Source organism: Idiotropiscis lumnitzeri, chromosome 1 (assembly GCF_059441095.1).
Source record: "Idiotropiscis lumnitzeri isolate Australia: NSW breed Sydney's pygmy pipehorse chromosome 1, RoL_Ilum_1.0, whole genome shotgun sequence".
Lineage (NCBI taxonomy): Eukaryota > Metazoa > Chordata > Actinopteri > Syngnathiformes > Syngnathidae > Idiotropiscis > Idiotropiscis lumnitzeri.
Genome location: NC_142391.1, coordinates 6643079 through 6668613, shown reverse-complemented (window position 1 = coordinate 6668613; position 25535 = coordinate 6643079). Strand labels below are relative to the sequence as shown.

The following is a 25535-nucleotide window of genomic DNA, read 5'->3' as shown; positions in this document are numbered from 1 at the left end:
TCAAACCCGACAACAAATGTTATTCATCTTAGTGACAAACTGATTTCCTGGTTTATTGCGAGCTCAGGTCGCATGTGGATAGACTTTAAAATTGGAGAATGGCAGACTTCCCTCAAACGGAAGCCTGCATTGTGAAAATGTATAAATCCTGCGGCAATCACCTTGCAAAGACTTTTGTTCCCCTGCTTGCTGGCTGTCAGACGGAGTTTCTTTCCCATGCTCTGATGGTGACATGCAGTCACTTCCACCAGTGGATTAGTTCCTTGTGGTGTTTGGCGAGGATTGTCACAGCCCAAAGGCAAAAATTCTACTCACGACAAATGTTTGGCTATCCAATGCGGAAACATTAGACTTGTGTTGAGATGGGGGGGGGGAAACGAGGGAAGCGGGGACGAATGAGGATGTTATCATAGCAGAATGAACGAATCCCTGCTTTTTAGGAGGACGAAAGCAAATGACACTTTAGTAATTTCCTTTGCCAAACAAGCCGCCTCGCTTCTTTTTATCCTTATGCGCAAGCTTCAGCTAGAAGTCAAAGAAAAATACACAGGGATATAATAAGAGTTAAAAACAGATTTTTAGCATTGCATTTATCCGCTTTGTGCAAGAAATATAACGGTAAACCGCTTAATTAGCAGCGTCTGCCAAGTTTCAGAGAGTGGATAGCTAGCCTAAAAACGAGTGTTCTGTGAATTTTGCATCATCTCTGTGCAAAATGGCTCAATACCAAGATCAAGTAGACGGTTGCCAAGGGAATGCGTTTCTGTACAGCACGTCAAGAAAACATGACCTTGAATTCATCTGTTCTGTCATTAACAAAAGTAGCAGCAATGTGTGACAAAATGCCGGCCGTTTTCATACATTATGAAAAATAAAATCAGTCTTACAGGTCAACATTGTACACTCTGCTGGAGTGGTTATCTTCAGAAAGGCTGCCAAGAGGATTTAGCGTCAGCAGTGGCGAGACCAGCGTCAACGGCGTAGAACAAAAGGCCTCTTGAGTGCTTTCACCAAGTTTGAACACTGTGACTCCAATGTACGACGTCTGCTCCCAGGCAGAATGGTGGCCATGCAGTGACAAGACACAAGGAGTCAATAGGACCGCGTGTACCTCGGTGAACAATCGGCCCTTTAAGAGATTAACGGAGGGACGACTAAATAGACACCACATCAAGTAGCAAAGCTGTTGGGTTCAGAACTAGGTTGTCTGAAGATGTGTGGTTGCCTCAGGTCAACAAGGATGAATAAACTGGGTGGAAAAAAAGTCGTCTTTTGTCCACAGTTGTACCAGTTATTCACTCGGCTTCAACACTTAGCCAAGGTTGACATTTAAAAGCATTCTGGAAGCGAGACGAAAATCAACATAAGCCATACAAAAACGAGTGCACTCTTAGCGGAGGCAGGGACATCGAGAATAACGGTATTACAAGTTACTTACAACTTATATTGTAACATTAACGGTTCACAAAAGTCTCAAAATGTGACTTGCTTTCATCCAAATCCCCTGCAAAATTAAGAATTGAAGTTTTAAACATGGCTAAAATTAGCCGGTTTTGAGAGGCAATCCTGTCTCATGCAAATGAGCCACTGCTCACACTGCCTCCTCTAACTGCGGGTCCACTGGCGGGTGCAACTTTCTTTACAATGACGACTCGGGGCAGAATCAGGAGGGAGCTTTCTGGTGAGCTTCGGATCTGAGAAATAAAAACTTGACAACGTCAAAGGGAACTAATTTTGCATTTTACACACAATTCATTTCAAGCACAGAAACAAGCTATATTTAATTGGTCAATTCACCGATTTATTTATTCCGCTAATTGTTAAAAAAAAACTCACCTATTTGCATTTTTTTTTTTACTCTTTTGGAAGTTCGCCAGAGTAAGTTGCCAAGTAGCATATATTTGAGAGCAATTTGCTCCGAAGTACAAGTTGAACAAATCAAAAAACACATAATGAAGAAGGAAAATGCACAGGATTTTTACGGTAATCAAATGAAACAAAGTACAGAGAGAACCGAATGTTCCATCTCGTGCAGAGTGACCACGAATTCTTATGTCGCATGTCGTTCGTACCCTTTAAATGTCAAATTTCAGGACCATTGCAAACTGAGGACCTCTTGCAGAGTTAGTGGCTAATTACATAACCGAAGATGACGATCTTCCCAAGTATGGACACAACATTAATACTCATAGCACGTCAACTTTTTCTTTTAGAACATAAGGACTGACCAATTTAATAACATCTTTGCAGTGTTTTGGCTGTCGAGCAAGAGCTGTGCGGCACAAAGACGCTGCTGATTACTGTGACATTTCCCACATTTCCCCTCTTAACATGCATAGTAGAACTTGAGTTGATTAATTAATTCATCAGCATGACAAGCAAAATTCTTCCCGCCAAGTCGAATGAGTGTCAGAATAGTTGATCCAGATGCTAAGAAAGCAATTAGGTTATTCGCAATGACAGTCATTGTGTTCAAGAATGTATTCCTCCACCTGGAAACATCATATTAAAGTCATTTGCAAGTCTTATAAATGCACATTATTGTCCCAGAAAGTTTGTCCATCACCTTACAACCCTTAGGCCACTTAATAATCCTGCTATTCAGGCTGTGCCAATTCCGCACACACACAATGCATTCCTCTGGAGATCAAGCTCTCGGATACGGGCAAATGTTTAATTACACCAGGCCTCGGACTTGAGCATTCTTTCTCTCCGTGATGTTTGCTATGAGAGGAATGTGCTTCACTAGCGGCATTCAAGTTTTTGTACCAAGTGTTTTACGTTCCATTTCATTTCTGCCTGTGTACTTTGAGCTGTTATTGTTTTGACTTACTTTGTTATAAGAAAATAAACCCCAAAAATTACTTGAAAAAAAGCAGTGCATTTGACCCGCAAGATAGAAAAGGAGGGTTACAAAAATAGTTGCTCAATTCCACATCGATTTAAAGATATTTACCAAACTGTTGCAGAAGCCTTATTTGGAAAATATGTCTATTAGGTACAGTACTCCGTGCCAAAACTCTGGAGAGTGTTTCACGCGAAAAGACGTCATAATAAACTGTCCGGTTGTCATCACACAGTAAACATCGAATAAACAGGGTTATTTCAAAAGAAGGTACAGTACATTCCTGGACACTTAGGCCTTCAGGATGATCTAAACTGAATTCCGGGAAGCAAAAAAAAAAAAATCTGTAAACCTGGGTCACATGCAACAAGGCAGACGTTTTAATGCTGATAATTCATATAAAATCCACACAAATTGCTTGATAAAGATTATTTATATCAAAAAGTTTCTTCCATTAGATTATTGCAGTACTTTATGTCACAGATTTCAGTCGTAACTCACTGTGATGGGAAGGCTACCTCGAGCTCGTTGAAAGTGAAAACATATGATGTATCAAAACATTCAATTTCGGGCCCGTCTCCAGACCTCATTTCCTTCATCCAGCTGTTCTCCTTTAAACAAGGTCTAGTGGAGGGTGTCTCTGTAGCTAATACGAACGGCTTTACCGGGATTAAGATTGCACAACCGCGCAACAAAAAAGATCCAAAAATGGGATAACGTTTGAGGACACTTAAGAAAACACAACAATTGACATCCAGCAGTTTTGGAAAGGAACTTTACCTTTTGACCTGACTAGCTTACAGCAGCTAGCGCAAAAAGCTAAAATGACTTTCGAAGTCTTCACTCAGCACAAACAGATGGACTCAAACACTGGTGAGCAGGCAGAGGGGCTCAAATAAAATGTGTTGATACACAAGTTGGCAGCTCGCCAGTCAGCAGTTAGCCAGAAGAGGCTAGTGCAGCAAGCTAAACTAGCAGTCTACATCCTGACTCAGCATTCCTTTTTGTTAATCACCACCAGCAGATGCACTCATATCTATGACACCAAACACATAATATTAATATATTAAAAAAATAAAATGTTCAAAGAACTTTGGACCAACTCACAGATCAGATCCAGTCAGCCGCTAGTGCTAATTTTTGACATAAATCACAAACAGCTAAATCTATAAAATTAAAAATTCACAATATTGTAATCAAAGTCTTCGTTCAGAAAAAGTTTAACAGCTAGGCATTCAGAATCTAGCCTGTCAGTCAGTAGCTAACCAATCAGCAGCTAGCTCAAGAAGCTACTGTAGCAGTTGTTACGATATCTTTATTCCGTGTTCCACCTCGTCAAGCAGCACAAACAAATGGAAAGGACACCAGTCAAAATATCAAAATAAAACAATTTTGTGCCAAAATTTGGCCGCTAGCCTCCCAGCAACTAGCATGGGAAGCTAATGTACGTATCGTGTCAAAAATCACAAAGATGGACTGAAATGCAGGACATCAGGACGAGAAGACATATTCCAAACAAAATCGATTTTTTTTCACAAGGCTGACAGCTGGCTAAAGAAGACAGAATTGGAAGTTGTTGTTGGGTCACAAAAATTTATAGTCAATCAATATCTGGCACTGGCTCATCTTGTGAACTAAAATGGCAATGGAAATGAGAAGGGGAAAAAAAACAAAATCGAGGTAAGGAACAAATACCAGCAACAGCACTAAACGTCTTAAGATGAGGTTTTTCCCCCAAAAGCAAGGGGGAAAACATTTTACAAGCTTTTGACCTCTGAGGAAGCACTGTATGTTGTAGCAAGGTAATATTTCATCACACACAGCTGTGAAGCAGATGAGCGATCTTAAATCCATCCATTCTTTCACAGCTTCTCCATCCCGAAACCATCCATTTTTCATCAAATTTCAAAGAACAGCGTGAATACGTTTTGGACTCCAAACTTTTTGAGGCCTGTGATTGATGAGCAAAGTCACTGAATTGTTATACAACAGCCATCAATCGTCTTGTCAACTGACAGGCCCACTCCTCAGGTAGTATTATCTTGCGTCAAGGTTGGACAGACACACGACAGAGCCACGTGTTATTTAATAAAAACATGCCCTTGTGCATAACAGCACCCTCATACGTGCTCCGTAGGGGAGAGGAGTTATTGGATTACACTTTTTTTTATCTAAAGGTTTATTTCCTCTGCAGATCACTCAAGGGAGATCAACAAGCTGACACAGAGACGAGCATTCTGAGAGTTTTAAATGGCAAAGTGACTAAGGAACACATCATTTATTCTGGAATGAGACTGCGCAGATTTCTTATTTCGAAACGGCTTTGAGAAACTTTTATTAGCCGTTCATGGAAAGGTTTATTAACATGTTACCAGAGCTGGGCAGTCTGTCCCTGGGGTGTTTTAAAAAAGTGTTCGATTAAAAAAGGCTGGAGTTCATTTTAGTCCGGCCCACGAATTGGCCCTTGTGCGCGTGATGAACATCCTGCGAAATGGGCAAATGACAAAAATCGCTTCAGAACGCTACAAAAGCGCAACGACCAACAGTTTGTGTATGAAAAGACACGAGACAGCAATGTGCGTTCAAGCGTGCCTGTATTTCCTAATTCTGACCTCACGCAACCCACGCCTCCCACCTGCTACAGGGGCGCACCATTACATCATGCTTTTTCTTTTGGTTGGGGCGGGGGGGCTGGAACAGGGTTGAGGGCCGCCAATTTTTATGAATAAAGCCGGAGGGTTGAGGCCGGAGGGCGGGGACTGACTGGCAAAAAAGGGTCAAGTGCCCAGCTCTGTATTTTACATTAACCGTATAACAAACTAGTCAAGTTGATTTCTTTTACTTTACACCACAATGATGTTTAGAGTTTGACGTTGACGAGTGAGTAATGACATGTTTTGGGCATTAATAACGTGGGCGCGTGAATCAAATTAGTCTCTCACCTTAATTGAGGTAATGGTCTATTTCTGAATAATAGTTTCGGTATGTGAAGGAGAACAAATTCTGCCGTAAAGCGAGCACCCCGTCTATGAATTATGTACCCCAGTAAACCTTGTTTCATATTCTGCGACCGCTCTGGTGAAGTCATAGGTGGACTGTTTAGCCGTGAGGCCACGAGTGGTGTCGAGTTGAAGGACACTTTGGGACGGGTGACCCCAATATCCATGAATGGAATTCATGTGGTTCAAAGTCAGACGGTGATCACATTGGTACCGATCAGGGTTTAAAGGTTAGACGGGATGTGGACCGGCACCTTGGCATCTATCTCCCCTCAGGAGGCGATGTCACCCAACAGCCTGGAGACGGCACACTGCTGGGCCCCCGCGGCTATGCTGCTGCGACTTCCTGAGTCAGATGATGGGTGGGCTCTGCTTTGGTATTTCACATTAAGGGCATGGATGACCCCCCCCCCCCTTACCCCTCTCCACCACCCCCGCAAAGTTCCCAGTAATCTGTTTAGCCCACAGAACACACCAACTTTCATAAAGTTTTTTTCTGGATATGTTGTGTAATTTATGCTGGTGGTGAAAAATAATAATAATCAGGCTTGTTCTTTACGTAGTCTCGGGGTGTGTTGAAGGTAATGATTGAGGTTATCTCATTTTTGTATTTTTTTTTTTTTGTCCAACATGTTCTTCCTGTCGCACAAAAGCAAAGGAAGAATGATATCATAGATTAATATCACTCACACAACTCCCAGCTGCTTTCCTGCTGCACGGAGAGACCAGATGGGGGAAAAGCACTTAACACAGCGAACAAATGAAACTTCCTGTGTGTGTGTGTGTGCGTGTGTGTGTGAGCCATCTTGGCAGAGGAGGCAATTTGTGCCCTCTAATGACACCGTTTTGATGAATACGTACAGGGAAGGATGACATGCCCATCAGGGTCACACTTTTTCTGGTCCGCTTTCACTCTTCGAATTCACACAGCGATTACCTTAACTTCTTTTGATTCATCAGCCGTTGGCGTCAAGTCAACATTAGACATGTTCCAGGACACATTTTGGGAGATGAGCCACCTGCATGGACTGCTTTGTGTGCGAATCATCTTTTAGTTATTATCTAGATGTTTCTTTATAACATCAAATCATTTGTCAGTCACTTTGCACATTGTTACGGTTTGAGTTACTGCTAATAAGTTTCCCGTTGCTTTCTTTTCCCCAACCCAACACATCTGCACTCTCATATTTTACCTGAAATTAATCAGAATCAACTGATGAACTGCGATGCATGTCTACAGTTGTTTGGCGTGGTGTTCATTCCCACGAAGCTGACGTGAGAAATGTTAAATGAGGCAAACATCTTTTTTGTTACCTCCTTCTATTGCAAGAATTGAAGATGAAGACAAAATGAGATGCAGTGGAATTACATAAAATTGAAAAAGTCAGGCAAAACCTCATCAGACTTTGCAAGATTTCAGCATAATGCACACTGCAGTGATAAACTATTTAGACTCTTGAATTAATTTAGTGTAGCATTTACCCCAGAGGGCGGCACGGTGGCATCACAGTTCAGAGGTGCAGGGTTTGTTTTCTCTGGGTACTCCGGTTTCCTCCCACATTCCAAAAACATGCATGGCAGGTTGATTGAACACTCTAAATTGCCCGTAGGTGTGATTGTGAGCATGGATGATCGTTTGTCTTTGTGTGCCCTGCGATTGGCTGGAAACCAGTCCAGGGGGGACCCCGCCAACTGGCTGAAGACAGCTGGGATAGGCGCCATCACGCCCGTGACCATTGTGAGGTAAAGCGAATCAGATAATGGATGGGTGGAATTTCCCCTGGTGCATTTTTTTTAAAGCAGTTTTTGAATTGTGTTTTTTTTACAGGAGGTTTTGACTTGTGTTATTTTTTTTATTTTTTTTTGTTCAGAGAATTTTTTTTGGTGTAAAAAAGTACTTGGCCCCCGTTTTTTAATCAAAAATTTACTGGGGCTAATCACATTTTTCTGTTCATTTTTAAAATTAAGTTGGGCAAAATATCTCAAAAAGACGCAACCAAATCCCAAGCTAAGTGGTAGACTGATTATAACCCAAGCTAATTATAGAATAGAAAGAATAGAAATCCCTTTATTGTCATTGTACTCAAGTGTGCAACGAGATTAGAGGGCTCCCCTCTCCAGTGCAATACAACAATAATACAGACAAATATATAAATTAGATAAATAAATAATCAGTACCGATATTCCGCATTTTGCCAAAAGCATTCCTAAAATTGTAGGACTCCAGACATTATCCATAAATGAAGTAAAACGTGGCGCAGGAGAGGCCAGGCTACAGAAATTACCCAGAGAGCGACGACTCAAAAGAATCCAAGACGAGGGACTAACTTCAAGTTGTACTTTTTCTTTGTTTTCAAGTGGTGTAAATTGGAATAATGTGCTGATGAACTAAGCTGAACAGAATACGGAAAACGTCACAACGGCGTCTTCAGTTTTAAGATGGAGATGATTACGTCAATTTGACCTTAATTTATCACTATAGGAAAAAAATAGTATAATCATGAATTTACCACCGTGTTAGTAAACGTTAGTGGTACACGGCATTGAGTTAGGAATATATAACGATAGCACTAAAGACCAGATGATCCTGAGTTAACTCTGTTATTTTTTTTTACCTTTCGAAAATTAGTCAACAATTATTGGGTAAAAAGCAAGTTTTATCAGATTGGATCCAATAGCACAAAAAAAAAAAAAAAAAATCTTTCAAAGTGCTTTGGCTAAAACTCGCTGTGGCGACCCTGCAAAAGGTGTCGGGTGATGGCGAGGAAGCATATGGTGTTTTTGATTGCTTGGGCTTGTTCCGCGGCAGGCGGCTACTTAGCCACCGCCAGTGTTTTCGAAACAGAGGAGGACTCCAGCTGCTCCTCCGATTGACCTTCATTACCACAATTAATATGCGTGCCACTCATATATTTGATATGCAACGCTGGGATGAATGCATTGGAAGAAAGCGAATGATCAAAAAGGCTTAAAAAAAAAATGATTTTAACTGAATAACAGAAAAAAGACAAAAAAAGAAGATAAGATAGAAAGAATCAACATATTGCAGCTGATGACCCCAATTTTGTTTGTTATACCGACGCTGATCGATCACGCGGCCGAAGCCAAGCCAGGTCAACAAAGAGGCCATTAGCCACCCTTTTGCTCTTCTTGTCCAAACACTGCCATTCATCTATATGCCTGATCAGGCTCCAGGACAAAGCAGCAGCGGGAACAAAACAGGAGGCCTAATTGGTTTGTTTGAGAGCTCCTGAATTCTACCCAACAGGCATATTAAATTAAGACGCATCTCTCGTTCCATTGATGAGCTTGTACGATGGTAAGGAATATTAGGAAAAGTTTACGTGAATGTGTTTGGAACTGCTGGTAACAGTGTAGATGATAAACAGGGCAAAGAGCAAATGAGAGTTAAAAAAAAAAGAAGAAGAAAGCTATATGGTTTGTAGTTCAATTATGTTGAACGTGCGTTGGGCTGCTGGTAACCTCGTCAAGGCATTTTATGATATTTTTTAACAATGAACTTTGACTCACAAGACAAAAGCTGATTGCCCTTTGGTTTAATGAGCCAAGAGCCGTAAAACTTGGATATTTAACGGAAGAATGGCTTTGGTGCATCAAGCGCTTTGCAGGTTGTCGTTAACCGTTCTTTATAGTAAGCCATTTGCACGAATTGTATTGCCCTAGCCTAGTCAGCAATCTGCTTAAACAAAATGTACAGCGTACAGACAACATCATGATGATGGGTGAAAAGCTGTCTAATAGCGGCGATTTGTGGTAGGTATTAGGGCTGGGCGATATGGCTGAAAACTATATTATAACTAACTATATTGTGACGCAAGCATCGGTCGATTGATATATATTGAATTATTATTATATTTATTTATTTATTTTTACTATTGAAAATAAAAAAGGGAAAAGGGCTGATTTCCGATTTGTTTTATTTCAAAATATAAAAATTTAACTTTCAAAATGAACTAGAAAAAAAGTCAAACGCACGCCAGCCTCCCTTGTGATGCGTGTCCGGGGAGGGTGCTTGTTAGCGGCTTAACCGCTACGTACGCCGGCCTCACCTCTCCGGAGCTCTCGAATGATGGAGCTACGGGCCATTTCCTCAAGACGGCCGGTAAGTCGACCTTTTGCCAGTTGGGCAGTAATAGGTCGAATCTGTTAGTTTTTTTATTTTTTATCGATAATTTATCGATACCATTTTCTACTGATATCAATCACCCAACTATCACGATACATATTGATATCAAATTGTCAACACAGCCCTAGTAGGTATTGTAAAATATGTCACTGGAAACCCATTTTTAATTGCTCAAGAAAAAGCAACTGTGCCCCTGAAGTGGGATTCTGTGGAGTTCTTTTTCGACAGTGGAACACATCAGAACATGGCACAGTCGTGAAGTCAAAACTACGGCAAACACTTCTACGTGCTGCATCACCGCATATTCTAACACCCCTGGACCTAATTAAGTGCATTCGCAAACTCTAAACATTGATGTCAGGCCCGCTGCAAACCTAAAACCGGTTGTACATGGTTCACATCAGAAAGAGACAATATACTCTTTGTTGGTGCAAGCAAGACAAATGCAGCAAATACTTTTAAGAAATGCCGATCATGTAAGCCCTCTAAACATGTATCTGTCAAATATTTGGCCAGGATGACATTTGCCAATTCAGACTTTTTAAGCCGTATGCGGTTTTCCTCGCTCAGAGGGCAAAGCACTCGTACAATCGGAGCGGCTTATCCAAGGCGATGTCTCTTTCCGATAACCCGATGGGAGTCTGGCTTTGCCCCACCGCTGTTGCTAGATTTGTTGCTGGCCAAGAAAGGCAAGCATAGTCCAGAGAGCCCATTTACTCTAATCTCACAACAGGCTGGTTTTATCTGATAAATGCAATGGAAGAGTGATGAGGCGCGAGGGTACGTATGTATGCGCATCTGCCCGCCGGGTCCAATTATTCAAGTGCACTGGATTCAGGCTGTCTGGGGGTGGGGGAGGGGCGGGGGGGGGGGGGGGGCGTTACGTGTTGTAGTTTTGGTAGTTGAATAAATACGTCCGACTCCTCAGATTCTGCTTCAAGACTGAATGAGTTTATTTTTTTGGGCTGTGGCTGATAATATGCATTGCGTCGGCTTACGGGCTGAAGAGGGTCAAATCAAGATGCATTCTGAGAAGCATGTTTGTGGATCGACGAGCTGGCAAGGTGAAATCTGACAGGCATGCTGTAAATCCAAATCTATTTGTCGCAGATAATATATTATGCGCTTTTAGGAATCAGACGCCTTTGCTGCCATTACAGGGTTTGTAAATTGCAACAGCAAGCGACACACGACGAAGATTCCGCTCAACCATTTCCGTTGACCGACCGGACGATAAACATCAGATTAGAACTGCTATTTAGATGTAAGACGTCAAAGTTGAACTGCGTTGTCATGTTGACGGAGACAAAAAGTGGCATTGATTGTCCCGGGGGAAAGGAGTTTCCTTGATCCACCAAGGAGAAAAGTAACAATCAATAAATTGATATGCATATTATCGTTTACGGTATTAATTAATTTCAATGTCAGTGTCGTATTCAGTAGTCATTCTTAGTAGTTGAGTTTTTTCATTTGCTCAGACAGACGGAGGTTCTTTTTTTACCTCTACTAGTTTCCTGAATGTGATTGGATCATCAAGGACTTTTTTAAAGATCTCAAAGAAGACGGCAGTTGCACATCAAAACAAGTAGAGGTAAAAAAAAAGAACCTCCGTTTGTCTCGGGAGGGAAAAAAAAAAAAAAAAAATCAACGATTTAATATAATGAAGAAAAGATGAATTTTGCGACTTTAGTAGTAAGTTTTTTGTTAGTTCCCCTCCCAAAAATTAATCGTTTGATATTTTTTTAATTTCAATTATTACTAAAATACTCATGATTAATATATATTTTTTAAAGTGTGTTTGTTAAAAGTTTTTCTTTTTGTTTTCCAAAAATGCTCAAAAGAGTTCCATGTTCTTTTTAAAGTGATTTTCTCATCGAACTCTAACTCTGCCTATCAACGGAGATTTGAGTGTGAACAATCAATGAATTTAAAATTTAAGGCTTCAGGGAAACAAGAAGTGATGGACGAATCTAAATGTCACTTTGCTGAAGACTCATCTCGACTTCTAAAACCAGGGCATCTCAATCGACTGCTGCCAGGCAGTGCGCTCCCTTTTATCTTGTTTTACTTGAGTTTTTTTTTTTTTTTTCTGTCATTCCAACGTCCGTTTTAAGACAAAAAGAAAAAAAAAATCACATCTTGTTTGTTCCATTTGAAGCACAAAAGACTATTATTGTACTTTCCAGTCAAGACTTGAAGAGGTTAGTACTCATGAGATGTCTGCTTCCTGTGATACTATCCACTCCTATCCTCCCCGCCTCGCCTCGCCTCGCCCTCGGCCCAGTCCCAGTGGCGGAGCGGGTATTGTGCTCTAATAATTCAGATAAATCTTTCCTGACAAATAGAAGCATCCGGGGAGTCGGACCGAGCAGATTTACGGGCTGCACCTGTATATTAACGCGATGGGGGATGCTGCCAAAGTCATATCTGTCATGTCCATCCATGAAGATAATGTGCTTTATTCACAAGGAATATGATCAACGGGCGTTTTGGATGCAGCCGTAGACTGGAGGCTTTTCATTTAAGGGGGAATTTTTAAGGGAATGTTTCATGTTTTCTAAGGTCAACAGAATGTTTTGATTTTTTTTTTAAGTCATGTCTGCATTAAGTTGAGCTAAAGACATGTTTAATATCTCAATCCATTGTTTGAGTTTTACCGTTTTTTTGTGCCGCATCCAAATCTATTTTCCAGTTTTTGTGTGTGTGTTTTTTTTTTAATTGAACTTCGTCAAAAATGCAAGATAGACATTGCTATGTGAACATTTGAGAATTGTAAAAAAATGTAAATGAATTAAATTTGATAGAACTAGATGAATTGCCCTGATAGTATAAAATTAGCCATATAGATAAATAATTCAACACATGACAATAACTTCGTTACACCCAACTTCGACTGAACCAGTGGCCTCTCAAAAGTGTCCAAAGTCTGTTAAGTGCATCCAAGAGAATCCAGAAACAATTGAGCAGCAGGAATTAATGGACTTGAGCAACTGAAAAGGAGATGAGGAACACGTCTATAAATAATGGTCCACACACAGACAAAGAGCAAGAAAGCGTTATTTTGCTTTTGTTCAACTGATCCGCCACCACGTCTGACCTACCATGGACTTGCCCCTCTCAAAGGCCTCAATTAAATTTGCAGTCTTACTAAAATATCCTGAAGGATGTTTCATTTGTTTTCTTTTTTTGGGGCTGGTTATATCTTGGTACGTTTCTTGTACTTCTACTTCCTATTTTATTCCCATTATCATTTTCATATCAAATATGGTCTAAGGTGGAGACGATGTTGTCTCAGACTAGCCTATAACTAGCTAGCTAGCTACCTGCCATATACTCGCCACTAGTGTGCAAAAAAAAAATTTATATAGCATTTTTTTCCTCATTCAGGTCAATCGCAAATCTATCTTTCCTGGATTTCAACTTTCTTCCGTCCGGACATTCTTTGATTCTCCCCAAACTATGCCTTGCAGAAACAAAAGAAAATGACTACTTTTTCCAGGTACGCGGGGAATTTGCTTGTCACGTCCGAGCCAATACGTACGGTCAGAGTCCACATGATCAAAACCATGTGGCGGTGTGCTCATCGCAAATAATTGCCTCCTCTGTTTCCTGCCGCCGGGTGCCATCAACACGTCATACGACATGTTGGTTCAAGAGTTCATCCCCGGCACGGAGGCCAGAAAAGCAACCTGTTCACTGTCAACGCGGAGGACCGCGCCTAGCGCTGCGGTAATACCGACTCCGATGAACGTGGAGACGGCACCAGGTGGGAAGGCTCCTTGCACATCCACTACAAAGTCAAATTTCTTATATTGTGAGGTTATCCATCTTTCGGATGAAACCGTCTGCAGAACGCTCCTATAATCTAAACGTAATTGATGAGGCGGCGAGTGAAGTTTGTTTTTGCATTCATCTGCAGGGAGTGGGCGCTTGCTCTGTCCACACCGGAAGCACAATTCAGAGGAGTCGTCGAAACGAGTGAGATTTCTGCGGCTAGCCTGACATGACATCCCGAGGACACGTTTGAACTCTCCTGGGTGGGAACAATGCCAAATTTCTTTCCTCTACTGGTCACTAAAATGTATCCTATTCTGTTAAAATAAACTTCACAGCCAAAGATTGCTACGGTCACTCATTCCATTTCCACCCACTAAACTTAAATTTGGACATGAGGGAGTATCGAGCATTAATTCAATCACACATTACTATGAAAACATGGGCTAGGAGTACGATATGTGAGCCCAAAACTCAACTTGTATAAAAACTGTTCAAATCATAATTTTTTAAAATTGAAATTCCTGAACCATGCTATGAATAAATAAAGGTAGTTGACTCAGTTCTTTGTTCACAGGAGATTATTGAACGCTGGGGTCTAGGCTGTTACATGCAAGTATGGTTTTGTCACAAGGACATCAAATACTGAGCACACAAGTACCAAATTATTTTGACACTTGGACACCTTCAATATCATCATCGAAAAATATTCAGTTGAAAAACTGGTACAAATACCCAATTATACGTCGAGAATTCCATGTGAATGGCAAACAGGCATAAACAATGGCAGTTATGTTTGGTCGTTACCTTCCAGGATTACAAGGCCACCATCAACTGATCTGTAGCTGCAAATCCTGCTGAGTCACGCGCAAGAATAGACCAAAATAAACAGTGGGTGCAACCAGCGCGAAAAAAATGAGGCATTGATATTATTGTACGGCCGTTACCAATTTAACTGGACACCACGCTTGATGAGTAAACTACTCAGTTGGTGTTAAATGAACAGAGTACAGAGTTATTTTTTAACAAGTTAACATTGTATTTTAAAGTGAAACCAAAATAGTTCGGCGGGGTAAACAGAGTTAGAACATGTCAATTCCACTGGTCAACAGAGATTCAAACCTGGATCTTGACTGCACGACATACTTGCTAACCACCCTCTCATTGTGATTTGCAGCATTCAAGTGACACTCTTTCAGACTTGGATTTTCACTCCTGCCCTATCCCACTCCAAAAAAAAATTAAAAAAATTTTTAAAAAATGCCCAGACCTAGAACCACCAAAAAAAAAAAAAAAAAAAAAATCCTGTCCCGTATCATTCCCAATGAATTCAACTCCCACTCCCGTTCAAAATGAATCCCACTCCCATTTTGGAGGTCAGCTACATTTTACAAAAACTAACTAAAAAAATAAAAAAATAAATAAAAAAAAATATATATATATATATATATATATATATATATATATATATATTTATATTTATTTTGGGAAGTAATTCATTGAACAGTTTGTTGCCCGCTTTCTCCTCATGAACTCCCTCTATTTCGTACGACATGCAATAGAGAACGAATTGAAAGAAAATTTAAATCCCGCTCAAATGCTCCTGTGAACTTTTTATCCTGGACCGTCCCAATCCCAATAGTCTCAATAAAAGTTGTGTCTCAACTCATGCCAGGAAATCACTCCATGACCCAAGTTCTTCACTTTTACAGCTGACACAGGGAAGAGGCACATAAACAAAAACGCATTAAAAAAAAGGGAGAAGAAGAGTTGCATTGTGACATTATAGCGAAAATGATAGGGTGCTCCATGAATCAAAGTTAGACTCTGGAATTGCTGATTAATATGGATGACGCCGAGTTTGGTATAAAACAGAAACGCAGAGCTGACAGAGTTGGGATGAATTGCAAATGCACAAACCTACTGCATATTCACGTCGACATTTTAAACCCCAACGCATATATTGTGTATTTGTCAGTCCACCTGCACTGCACCTGATCTTTAATCTCTTATAGTCCACCTGTCTTAAATCCATCACTCTTTGCAGCTCCCCCTCAGGTTATCTTTCTTTTTACGTCTCTCCCTAGTTGAGCTCTCGTCAATCAATCACAGAGAACTTTCCCAAACCCTGAAAGACTCTCTGAGATATGCGCATGGTGGACAGAGAGGAGGAGGAGTTTTTCACGATGGGTGGGGATGCAAGTGGGAAGTCTGTCTGTGTTTTGGAAAGTATCTGAACTGTAGCAAGGGGCTAATTAGTACGAATGAAGTCCACCATGATGGGGAGGGACTGAGGTATGCACACACGACCCGTGCATGCATGGAATGGACGCAGAATGTGCTATTAGTCCAGTGTGAGTGGGCCGTTTGTCAGTGAATACTTGGAGGCTGGCATCAATCGCAAGCGATGCACAGGCCCTGCAAGAAGCCTACAGAAGGCAACATTCTTCAGAACACAGGCCGCCCACACACCCAAGTCTGGCGTCGCCTCATTAACAAACATTGGTCCAAACTCCCTAAGACCTTAGGTTACATCACTTGTCCACATTATAAAATATATTTGTGCCAAGTCCGTTTAAAGTCATTTTTGCTTGCCTTGGGCTGTGTGGAGTTTGCATGTTCTCCCCAGGCTTTGCGTGGGTTTTCTCCATGTACTCTGGCTTCCTCCATTCCAAGAAATGCTTAATTTCCTAAAGGTGTGAATGTGAATCGACGTTTGATTAATGGGCGACAGAGGATGTACCTCACCTCTGAACTAAAAGTCAGCTAGGATAAACTTCAGCTCATATGTGAACCTAATGAGGACAAGAACTGTAGAAAATATGTGCTGGATATATTTACCTAATCGGTCTGACTAGATGCAATAAGATGCCTCACAAGAAATTTAGGAAGACTGATTAAAAAAAAAATGCAATATGAATATGCTGATTATGAAAAAAAATTGGCACTTGAACAATGCGCTATCATTTATTTCAGGAGGGAAGCACCTGTGAGTATCTTACAAAGACAAGGTTATGTGGAGTTGTTAGAGTTGAGTGATCGATAACGACAATTTTCCATCCACCTATCAGTTTCATGTGGGCAAAACTTGGTAGCAACTGGACAAAATCTCGAGGAGGAGTTTGTTTTTGAAGGCCGTTGGTTTTACAGACTTTTTGGTGAGGCCTACTCATGATTACTATGTGAAACCGGCTTGGGGGTGGAATATTTTAATTTAATTTTAATATTTAAAAAGATTTCCAAGACTTAACCAGGATGAGCAAACTTTTTTTTCTGTATAGGAAATCGCTCAAAATAAAATTTTACTGAGCCCCACATTAATAACAACAAACAAAGGAAAGAATTTTAAGAAGGCAGTCACACCGAGTGCTCAGTCCCCAAACTATGGAAATTAGATTCCAGAGTGGGCCTATTCCATGCACCTATAGACAAATAAATCAAAAACTGCTTTATTCATATAAATATCCATTGTCCTGCTTTCTATTTTTTCAGGTTGAGATAACTTGGATGAGCACACCTACAACTGGATATATAACGAATACATGGAATACAGAAAGTTTTTTTTTTTTTTTTACCAAACAAACAATCATAACTTTTCTGGCCTATGGAGCTTAATTTACCAGCGAGTTACACAAGGCTCCCAGCCCATCCATCTCACAAGGTAATCAATAGCTTCGGGGCAGCGAGCTGATGATCAAAACAGCAAAGGAGGGACTGAAATGTAGAAGCCCAAGGAGAAACAGCTGATTTTATTTACCAGGTGGCTTGAAGCAAAAACATTGACACAGAGTTCAGCTCTGGAATAAGATTATTGAAAATGGAGTTGTTTTACTTGTGATATAACGTGGGCCGTTCTATGTGGCATCTGGTCGGGAACCTGCACTTAAATCAATTTGTTGTCAGGTGATCGATAAATTTAACAGTGGTAGCAATCACGGTCTTCTTGAAAATATCAGAAAATAGATTTTATATATAAATATATATAGGCACTAAACACCTGCTCTGTGAGTCCAACCAAAAGGCGGCTGAATGTTGCCAAACAAAGAGATTCCCCAAGCATGCGGATGCGTATGAGACGGCCTACACTTCGAATTACGCATGCAAACAAACAACCTTAACAATATGCCCGCACAACCGCATGAGCTGGAATACTCTCTCAAGAATACTCCTACATGCATCCCACTTTGAAATTCTCACAAGAGCATAAACGCACCAGGCTTGTGTTGTAAAATGATTACCGATGGGCTTGCTCGGAAGATAACATGAGCACTCCAAAACACATCACCAAGGAGATGGAAATAAATAAATAAAAGCAATGAGGATGTGCGCATAGGAGGGATTCACCACAAGTAAATAAATTACAGTATCGGCGTGAAAGTCAAAACAAATTTAAGGTAATCTTTTGGGGGTTTTGAAGGTTGTTGTTGTGTCTCATTTAGCGCAGATCAACGCTACCATTTTAGTATTCGCATGACAAGTTCACATCCAATTGAAATAATAACATTGGTTTGTGTAATGTGAGTCGTAGTTGTCAGACACAGCAGAGTTTTAAAAATGAAATATAAAAATTGAAAACTTCTCGTACTAAATTCTGCCAAAAACAAAGTATCATTCGCCATGACCTCTGCTTGTCATAGGTTGAGCTGCAGTGTATTTATTCATTTATTTATTATATATTTAGTTATTTATTTGTATTTATTTATTTATTTTATTTTTATTTTTTGCAGAGCTGAACGCAAGTTACAGTTACAGATCCTTGTGTCAATGTTTAACATGGTAACTATGTACGTCTGTAAAATACAGAATTTCCCATACAAAAAAAAAAAAAAGGCTACAAACGTGTAGCATTACAAAAAGTCTGAAACTGAAGTGGTGTCACCTACAAACCTCACACGAAACAGCAACAAGCAGAACATACGGTGTCAAGTCGTTCGTCTCCATGTGAGCACTTCAATCGTTAGCGTTGATTTTCCGTCGCACGCGATTAACTCGCACAGTGTGAATCCGATAACGGCACTTCTGAAACCGTACAGTGGCGAGGGATGCTGTGCGAATCAATGTCTGCTTCACGCTGATGAAACATTGACTGGGTCTTATCTTATTCAACGGGCCTCTCGTCTCTCCCTTGCCAAACATTCTGTTGGCGTCGCAGCCTTTCGGCCCCGAGGTCCCGCCATAAGGCACCGCATGGAGCCCAGTGATCAAAGACGGTGCTCGCTAACTGACTTGGACCATGTCGAGCTGCTGGCTTGCTTCCAGCAAACACTCCCGTGATGTTGTTGTTAGGGCGTTCAAACAATTCCGTGCGAGCCTACTTGGCCAGATCGTTGCTGCACTGACCAGCGAGACTCTCGGTTTGCTTTTGCACCTTATTTGGATAAGAGTACGCTGAACAGAGGGGGATGGATTGAAAAAAAAACAAATTGAGCACAGCCATAGTGTTGTTCTGACTCTGAAATACAAGGTCACTTGGAGGCCAAACAACAATAAGCCCGGTGAGGAAATCCAGACTTATTTTCAAAGAGCCACACAGGACAAGAAGCCTTGCGCTCCAAGTGGGGAACAAGCCAGACCTTTTGATTATTCCGCCGCTTCCAAAACTGAAGGAATGACCCGAGGTCCAACAAAAAACATCACGCGGACTGCTCTCATTAATTGCGGAACCAGTGAAACCTTCAGCCATCCGTCCATCGTTCTATATAAACTATAAATTTAAAAGTGTGAAAACTGAGAACCTCCAGTGGCCACCAGAATTGTCCATCAAAACTGGCACTTGACCTTCAAATTTCAACTCCCTCAGTTACTTTTTGAACACGAGCAAAGACCGAACAAGACAAATGCCAACTGACTCATCGACTTAAAAACTCACAACTAGACCAGACAAGACTTTTTCAGCTCACAAGCCGCTTGCTTGGTGATTTTTTTTGCTTCTTGTTGCGAAGAGTTTCGAGTGAACTTCAGCTACACCAGCGCTCGAGGGAAGCGAAACTGTCCCCGATGCACTTTTAGCCGTTTACTAAACGTTAAACGGTCAAAACAAAATACAAATACAAAACAAGAACATTTGCAAGCAGGTACAGTCGGCCCAAAGTCATGTCCTGGCATTCACAAGACTCACGAGGAGAGCTCCTCATATCACTCACTAGGCTACGCCCCTTAAAGGCACACATACAACACGACAACTGGGACTTAGCTTGTCACAACGTACACTGATTCATTTATAAAACCAATTTATTTCTTTACATTTTTCTAAAATACCAGTACATTTTAATGCATTATTTAAAAAAAAAAAAGTGACAAAAATTGGTTGTGTTTTATTAAGAGTGATGGCCTTTTAATTCATTTCAAATTAGGAATAAATATTTAAAAATGACTCACCTTATGAGCTTGGTCATGCAAACTTAAACTTGTGAGACAAGGTGCCACTGCACTTTGTTGCGTTTATTTAATCCAAATGTAAACTATCATGCTAATACGTCGTTTTACTATGCTACCCATTGAATAAACGGCTTCCGTCCTGATAAGCAAACATGCACACGTTCGTCACTCTGACACAGTGGAAAGATTTCATAGAATTTCTGGTGCTAAATGTGTCAGACAACCGGAATTTGCGGAGTGTTATATACATATGAGAGCTATAAAACAGTTTAATTCTCCTGAAAAAGAGACATCACACACTAAGTAGAAATTCCTATAACAAGATGAACCTGAAGTTATCTCTTGAAACTGCCTCTGGATATTATGCAAAGCATTCGCGGTGGTACTCTCTCCTTCCTTGGTTGTAGCTAACACCGCAGTCAGTCTCCTCCCTCAGTTTGTGGGCTTCCTTCAGCTGTGACATACCACACGTTACATAACTCAGCCACTGTATGACCCGAGGGCCTCAACTTTCCACTACTGGAAGTCTCAGAGAGTCCCCTCCCCTCACTTTTATGTACAGCATATGCATTGACCTCGTGTTCAGTCAGCAGAAACCGGCCATGACTGAATAATCACTCTTTGTATGGCTGTGCAGCGAATGCACACATTCACACAAAAAATGTCATCTCAAGTAGGCGCACTAGAGTTCGCTTGCAAGCGGATTGAGATTGTATATTTGTTGGGCATCGGGGTTTAGAAGAAGATGGCTTTCACGCTTGACCAATCAAACCACAGTATCAGTAACATTAACGCTGGGTATTCACATTAGCACCGAAGTGAAATAAAAAGCTTCAGATTTGACTTGAAAATCCGTGTATGGTGTGCACCATCGTTCGGATGATTGTTGGGAATTTCCATATTAATCTGTCTCGTTGGTTCGTGCAGCGTTCAGATTTGAATTGAACCGACCAGCACCAGAACAGACAGAGGGCACCTCTTCGAATGTGAGTTGGGTGCGCACCAGTGTTCGCTCTATACAGTTTACCTTTGACTTAACAAACTGTAATAGCAAAACAGTCGCACGAAAAGTGTGGTGGACACAGCCCAACTATACTTTTGGCTGTTATTATGAGGGTGGGTCATGCAGCGTTCCAGCCAGAGTTCAAGTGTTCTAGGTCATGAAAAATGCATATAATGATTGGGACATTTAGATGTATTCGTAAATAATGTAACTTACTTCAAACTCAGCAAGAACTGACTGATTATGCTTTTTTTCTACGATATAAGAAAACAATGGTAGCCAGAAAGTGCATTGTCTATGTTTATGCACTATTTTGGAGTCAGCCAGTCCTCCCTCAAGCTTCTCCAGTTGGTCCAAAATGCTGCTGCTCAGTTGAGTTACAATGATCCAACATGATTTACGGATTTACGGATGGAGAAATCTAGAGTTTTCAGTGTGAACGCTGCTTTTGCTTTACGGTTGTTGTTTCTCCTTTTAAGAAAATACACCGTCTTTATCCAGGTAACTGGAGATTAAGTCATTTTAACTATCACTCCGTCTGCTTCTTGGGTACACACCACGGTTCACGTATTGAATTTTTACACATAGCAAAATGGATCGCGCTCGCAGCGCTATCACACCAGAGTTCATTTTCACATTACCAAACACACAGCATGAACCCAGCCGTCAAAATTTCAAAGTTCAATGATCCTGTGAAACATAAATTACCAGGCCCTTGACGTTCCAGCCATGAATGCTATGCAGGACTGATTCAATTAACACGCCGTGAAACAAAAATTAAACCAATTGTTAGCAAAACAATAATTCGGTTTCAGCGTTAATCTAATCTGTATTGACCTACAGCTCGGCATTTAATTGATTTAGTGTGTCATTTTATTGGCCGAGGGAAAACAAGCTCATGATTGCGGACATCAGCAAGGGAATTAAGGAAGACGTTAAAAAGGTCTGACCTGAGAGACAGATGAATGTCATGTAGTCTCCCTGACCGCCAGTAGCCAGGAAAGGAATCTTCTTCTTAGTCTTCCGCTTCACCTGCACGGCTGCCAACATCTTCTCGTCGTGGGGAACGAAGACCTCCTTGTTGATGGCAGCTTTGGCACTCATTTTGGAAGCTGGCGGGTCAGCTGGCAAAGGGCTTCCGCAGGGCGACGGTGAGCTGCACTCTCAGGCTGTGTCGGTGGAGGGGAGAGACGGGACAAGGAAGATAAATGAGATTGACCTGAACACATAAAAATGACTTGCCGCATTGTATTGAGAGGTAATCTTAATTAGAAATTGACATTTGATCACGTGGACTGTGATCGAACAAACACATTTCATTTTCGTGCGATGTATGGCGTCATTAGCGCTCACTGTACAGCACTGGTACGTCAACCAAAATGAATGAAATTCTGTAAATTGGCCAATAGAAACATGCGGGCCAAAATTTTGCTTCAATTTCACAGGATTCTATATTGAACAGAGATTTCCTTTTCATTCGTTACATAAATTAAATTTGTTCTATGACCAAGCTGCAGTCGTAACTAAATTTACATGTACAGTATATTAAATCTGTGTTGCCCATTGAAATTAATTGAAATTCCATGAATCCGTTCCAGCCCGCAAAAAAAAAATAATTCGTAAAGCGTTTTTAATCAAGAACAATAGCCCTGTATTGTATAAAAGCAAAATACAACATAAAAGAGACGAAAGAAAAAAAATAATTCTTGTCTTATGGAAATTTGTAAACGCTCATTGAATTGGCAGACTGCTTCGGCACAGTCAAGAGGTGTAGAGGTCTATGTATAATTGACCTTTCGGCACAGAACATTCAGTTCTATAGAGAGGAATACCAAGTTCTGGCATGGAATGTATTTAGTAAGGGGCCAAAAGTGGAACTGCTTCATATTCTTGCCACATCATGTGGCAATTTGGAAACAAACAGCGCAACTCAGTTTCTAATTGACAGATGTCGTGGCGAGCAGACTGCTTTTAGCAGCTTGTCAAATTCTTTGTCAACGCAGCCAAGTCGACAAGTGACATTTATTTGGTGTTGAATGAAGATAATCCATTGCAAACAGGAAGCACAACATCACAAGATAGTCGGTCAATCTAGTCCTCAACTTTGCGAACTAGAAGTTCATGCCTTTGCAAAGAAGTGGATTCATTCCATCCAAATGCTTCCATGAGGTCTGTGGATGTGATCGGCTACACAATGGGGAGACACGCAAAAACTCCAAACCACACACACCACCCTTACAGCCGAGGAATCAATTTGTCATTCGTAACCAGTGAAGGAACTACTGTGCGGCAAAGCAAAGTCCGTCCAAAAAAAAAAAACCCAACAGATTATTTTTAGTAAGATAATAAATAACAGACTTAAAAATTAAAAAGTTTCTTTGTTCCATCGCCGCAATCTTTCAAAAGTAATAATCTAGTGGGCCGAGGGGAGCAGCAAAGTAAGAAGCAGGCTACAGTCGAGCAGTAAATAATACACAAACAAACGAGTCTCGTCTGGGCGGGAAGGGGGTTGGGGGGGGGCTATTGTTGGCCGGAGGTCATTGTTGTGTCGGGATGACGTCGACCTCCAGGGAACAGAGTGCAACATAAAAAGCTCTGGCGCCGGACTAAAGAGCGATTCTGGGAGAAAAACTCAAACTGAAACATCTCGCTTGGGCTTGGAAGTGAGCAATGCAAAAAAAAAGCAATAACGCGAGTCTGATTAGCAGAGCGCGCAAAGGCAAAGCCAAGTGATAGAGATCTGCAACAGCAACAAATGTACGTGATCAGCTTAAAAAATTTTCGCCAGACGGCTCTTTGGTGAAAGATTTACATCGGCATCGTCGATGAGTACACTGGCTTAATAAACAACTGAACACATGGAAGGAAATTAATTCTGTCGTACCCATAGAAACACAAACTAGACAATTAGTATGCTTCTTTAGCTCCGCCCCATATAGTCAACGGTTGTGAGAACATAAAACTGTAAAACTTTGTCGTTTTTCGTGACAGTTATATAAAGAACCAGCTGATGTGCTGTGGAGACGAATGATGTAAAAAGAAGAAAAATATGCGACGGAAGTTACGCGAGGTAAGCAAAGTCGCATTCAAAAGGACTGAGAGTCTAACAGCCATCGTCATGTGACGTTACCAGTTCGCTTTTGCATGACCATTTCGAATATTCAAAATTCCACACGTGCAAGGCGATGCAAAACAACTTCTGTGATTAAGATTACAAAGGGAGTTTTATTGGTTTCGCGTGACCTCAATATAATTAATTTCTCACTTGTCCGTGCCTCACTACTCCAGAGTATATTGCAGAAAAAAACGTTTTTTTTTTCATGTTTCAATGAATCACCTACCTGTAAAAAACAAAGAAACAAACTTACAATCCAACGTTAAAGATGCTCTCAGTGGGAACCCTAATCCCCTCCTCCTCCTCCTCCAGCTGAGCAGGAAGGTTGCTCCGCATCTACCCGCAAGCTGTCACCAGGCAAATGCGAGCGCTTTCCACCCCCTCAGGTGGCCCACTGAAGCATGAGAAAATGACGATGTGAGGAAGAAGAAACACCAAGAAGAGGCAGACAGCAGCCCCCAGGCAGTAACATGAAACCAACTATGATGCCAAGCGTATGCCTCGACTCGGAGCCGTCCTACGAAATGTTCGGTGGATGGGGCAGCCAAACGACGTGCAGAAATTTCATGGCCGATTATCACCCAGTAAGGAAAAACACGGCGTTAAGTCCCGAGAGTACGGAGCTGGGCCAAAAGGCACCGGGCCTGCTCGCTTCTTGGCTTTGTTACAAAGTAGACGTTCTTTTCCCGGGAAAAAGCAACGAAAAGACACGGATGCATGGTGCCGCTTCAAAATCTTTCGATTCCATTAGAAAGTAATGAAGCAGCAGTTCGCGGAGGTGAAGTCGCATTCATCTTGTTTTGCAAAGATCAATCTCGCGGCTTGCTTTATGGAAAGAGTGATGCTAGTTTGAATGTTACTCAGAAAGCAAATTGCGGTTTGGTTTTTTTTCCCCCCCTTTTGGTCCGGATCATTACGTTAATCAAACCCAGATTCAAACCAAGACCACCTACAAGTGATTCAGTTGCGAGGGCAAAGCGATAAGGATTGACCCGAAACAGTGGCACAATGGTGAGGGAACTAATTAATTTTGCAACCCAATTCTTGCCGATTTGCATTCTTGTGACGATGACATGAAGGATTCTTTTTTTTTTTTTTTTTTTTTGGAACATACACCACATAACTTATTATCTCACATTTTGGACAGGTATGATACCGATTTGGCCGCCTTGTGCATGTCTAATGTTGCTCACCTCGGACCGATAAAGGCTCAGGGAGTTTGCATGAATGCTCAGAGATCAAAATTAGAAGGAATTATTGTTTAGAAGGCCACA

The 25535-nt window shown here is 41.2% G+C and overlaps 1 protein-coding gene and 1 long non-coding RNA gene across 4 annotated transcripts in view; one reads left to right on the top strand and one right to left on the bottom strand.

Moving 5' to 3' along the window:
- stxbp6 (syntaxin binding protein 6 (amisyn)) overlaps positions 1 to 25535 on the bottom strand; it is a 48154-nt gene that overhangs the window by 16452 nt on the left and 6167 nt on the right. For all 3 annotated transcript variants that reach the window (XM_088313792.1, XM_088313784.1, XM_088313799.1), the window contains one exon: positions 22097 to 22315. In XM_088313792.1, the coding sequence (XP_088169918.1) occupies positions 22097 to 22250 (154 nt within the window). In that variant the 5' untranslated portion in view covers positions 22251 to 22315. The remainder of the gene's footprint in view (positions 1 to 22096; positions 22316 to 25535) is intronic.
- On the top strand, positions 9023 to 14143 carry LOC148343002 (uncharacterized). Its single transcript, XR_015844240.1, has 4 exons — positions 9023 to 9163; positions 13379 to 13490; positions 13647 to 13757; positions 13911 to 14143. It is a non-coding gene; the product is annotated as an uncharacterized LOC148343002 (long non-coding RNA).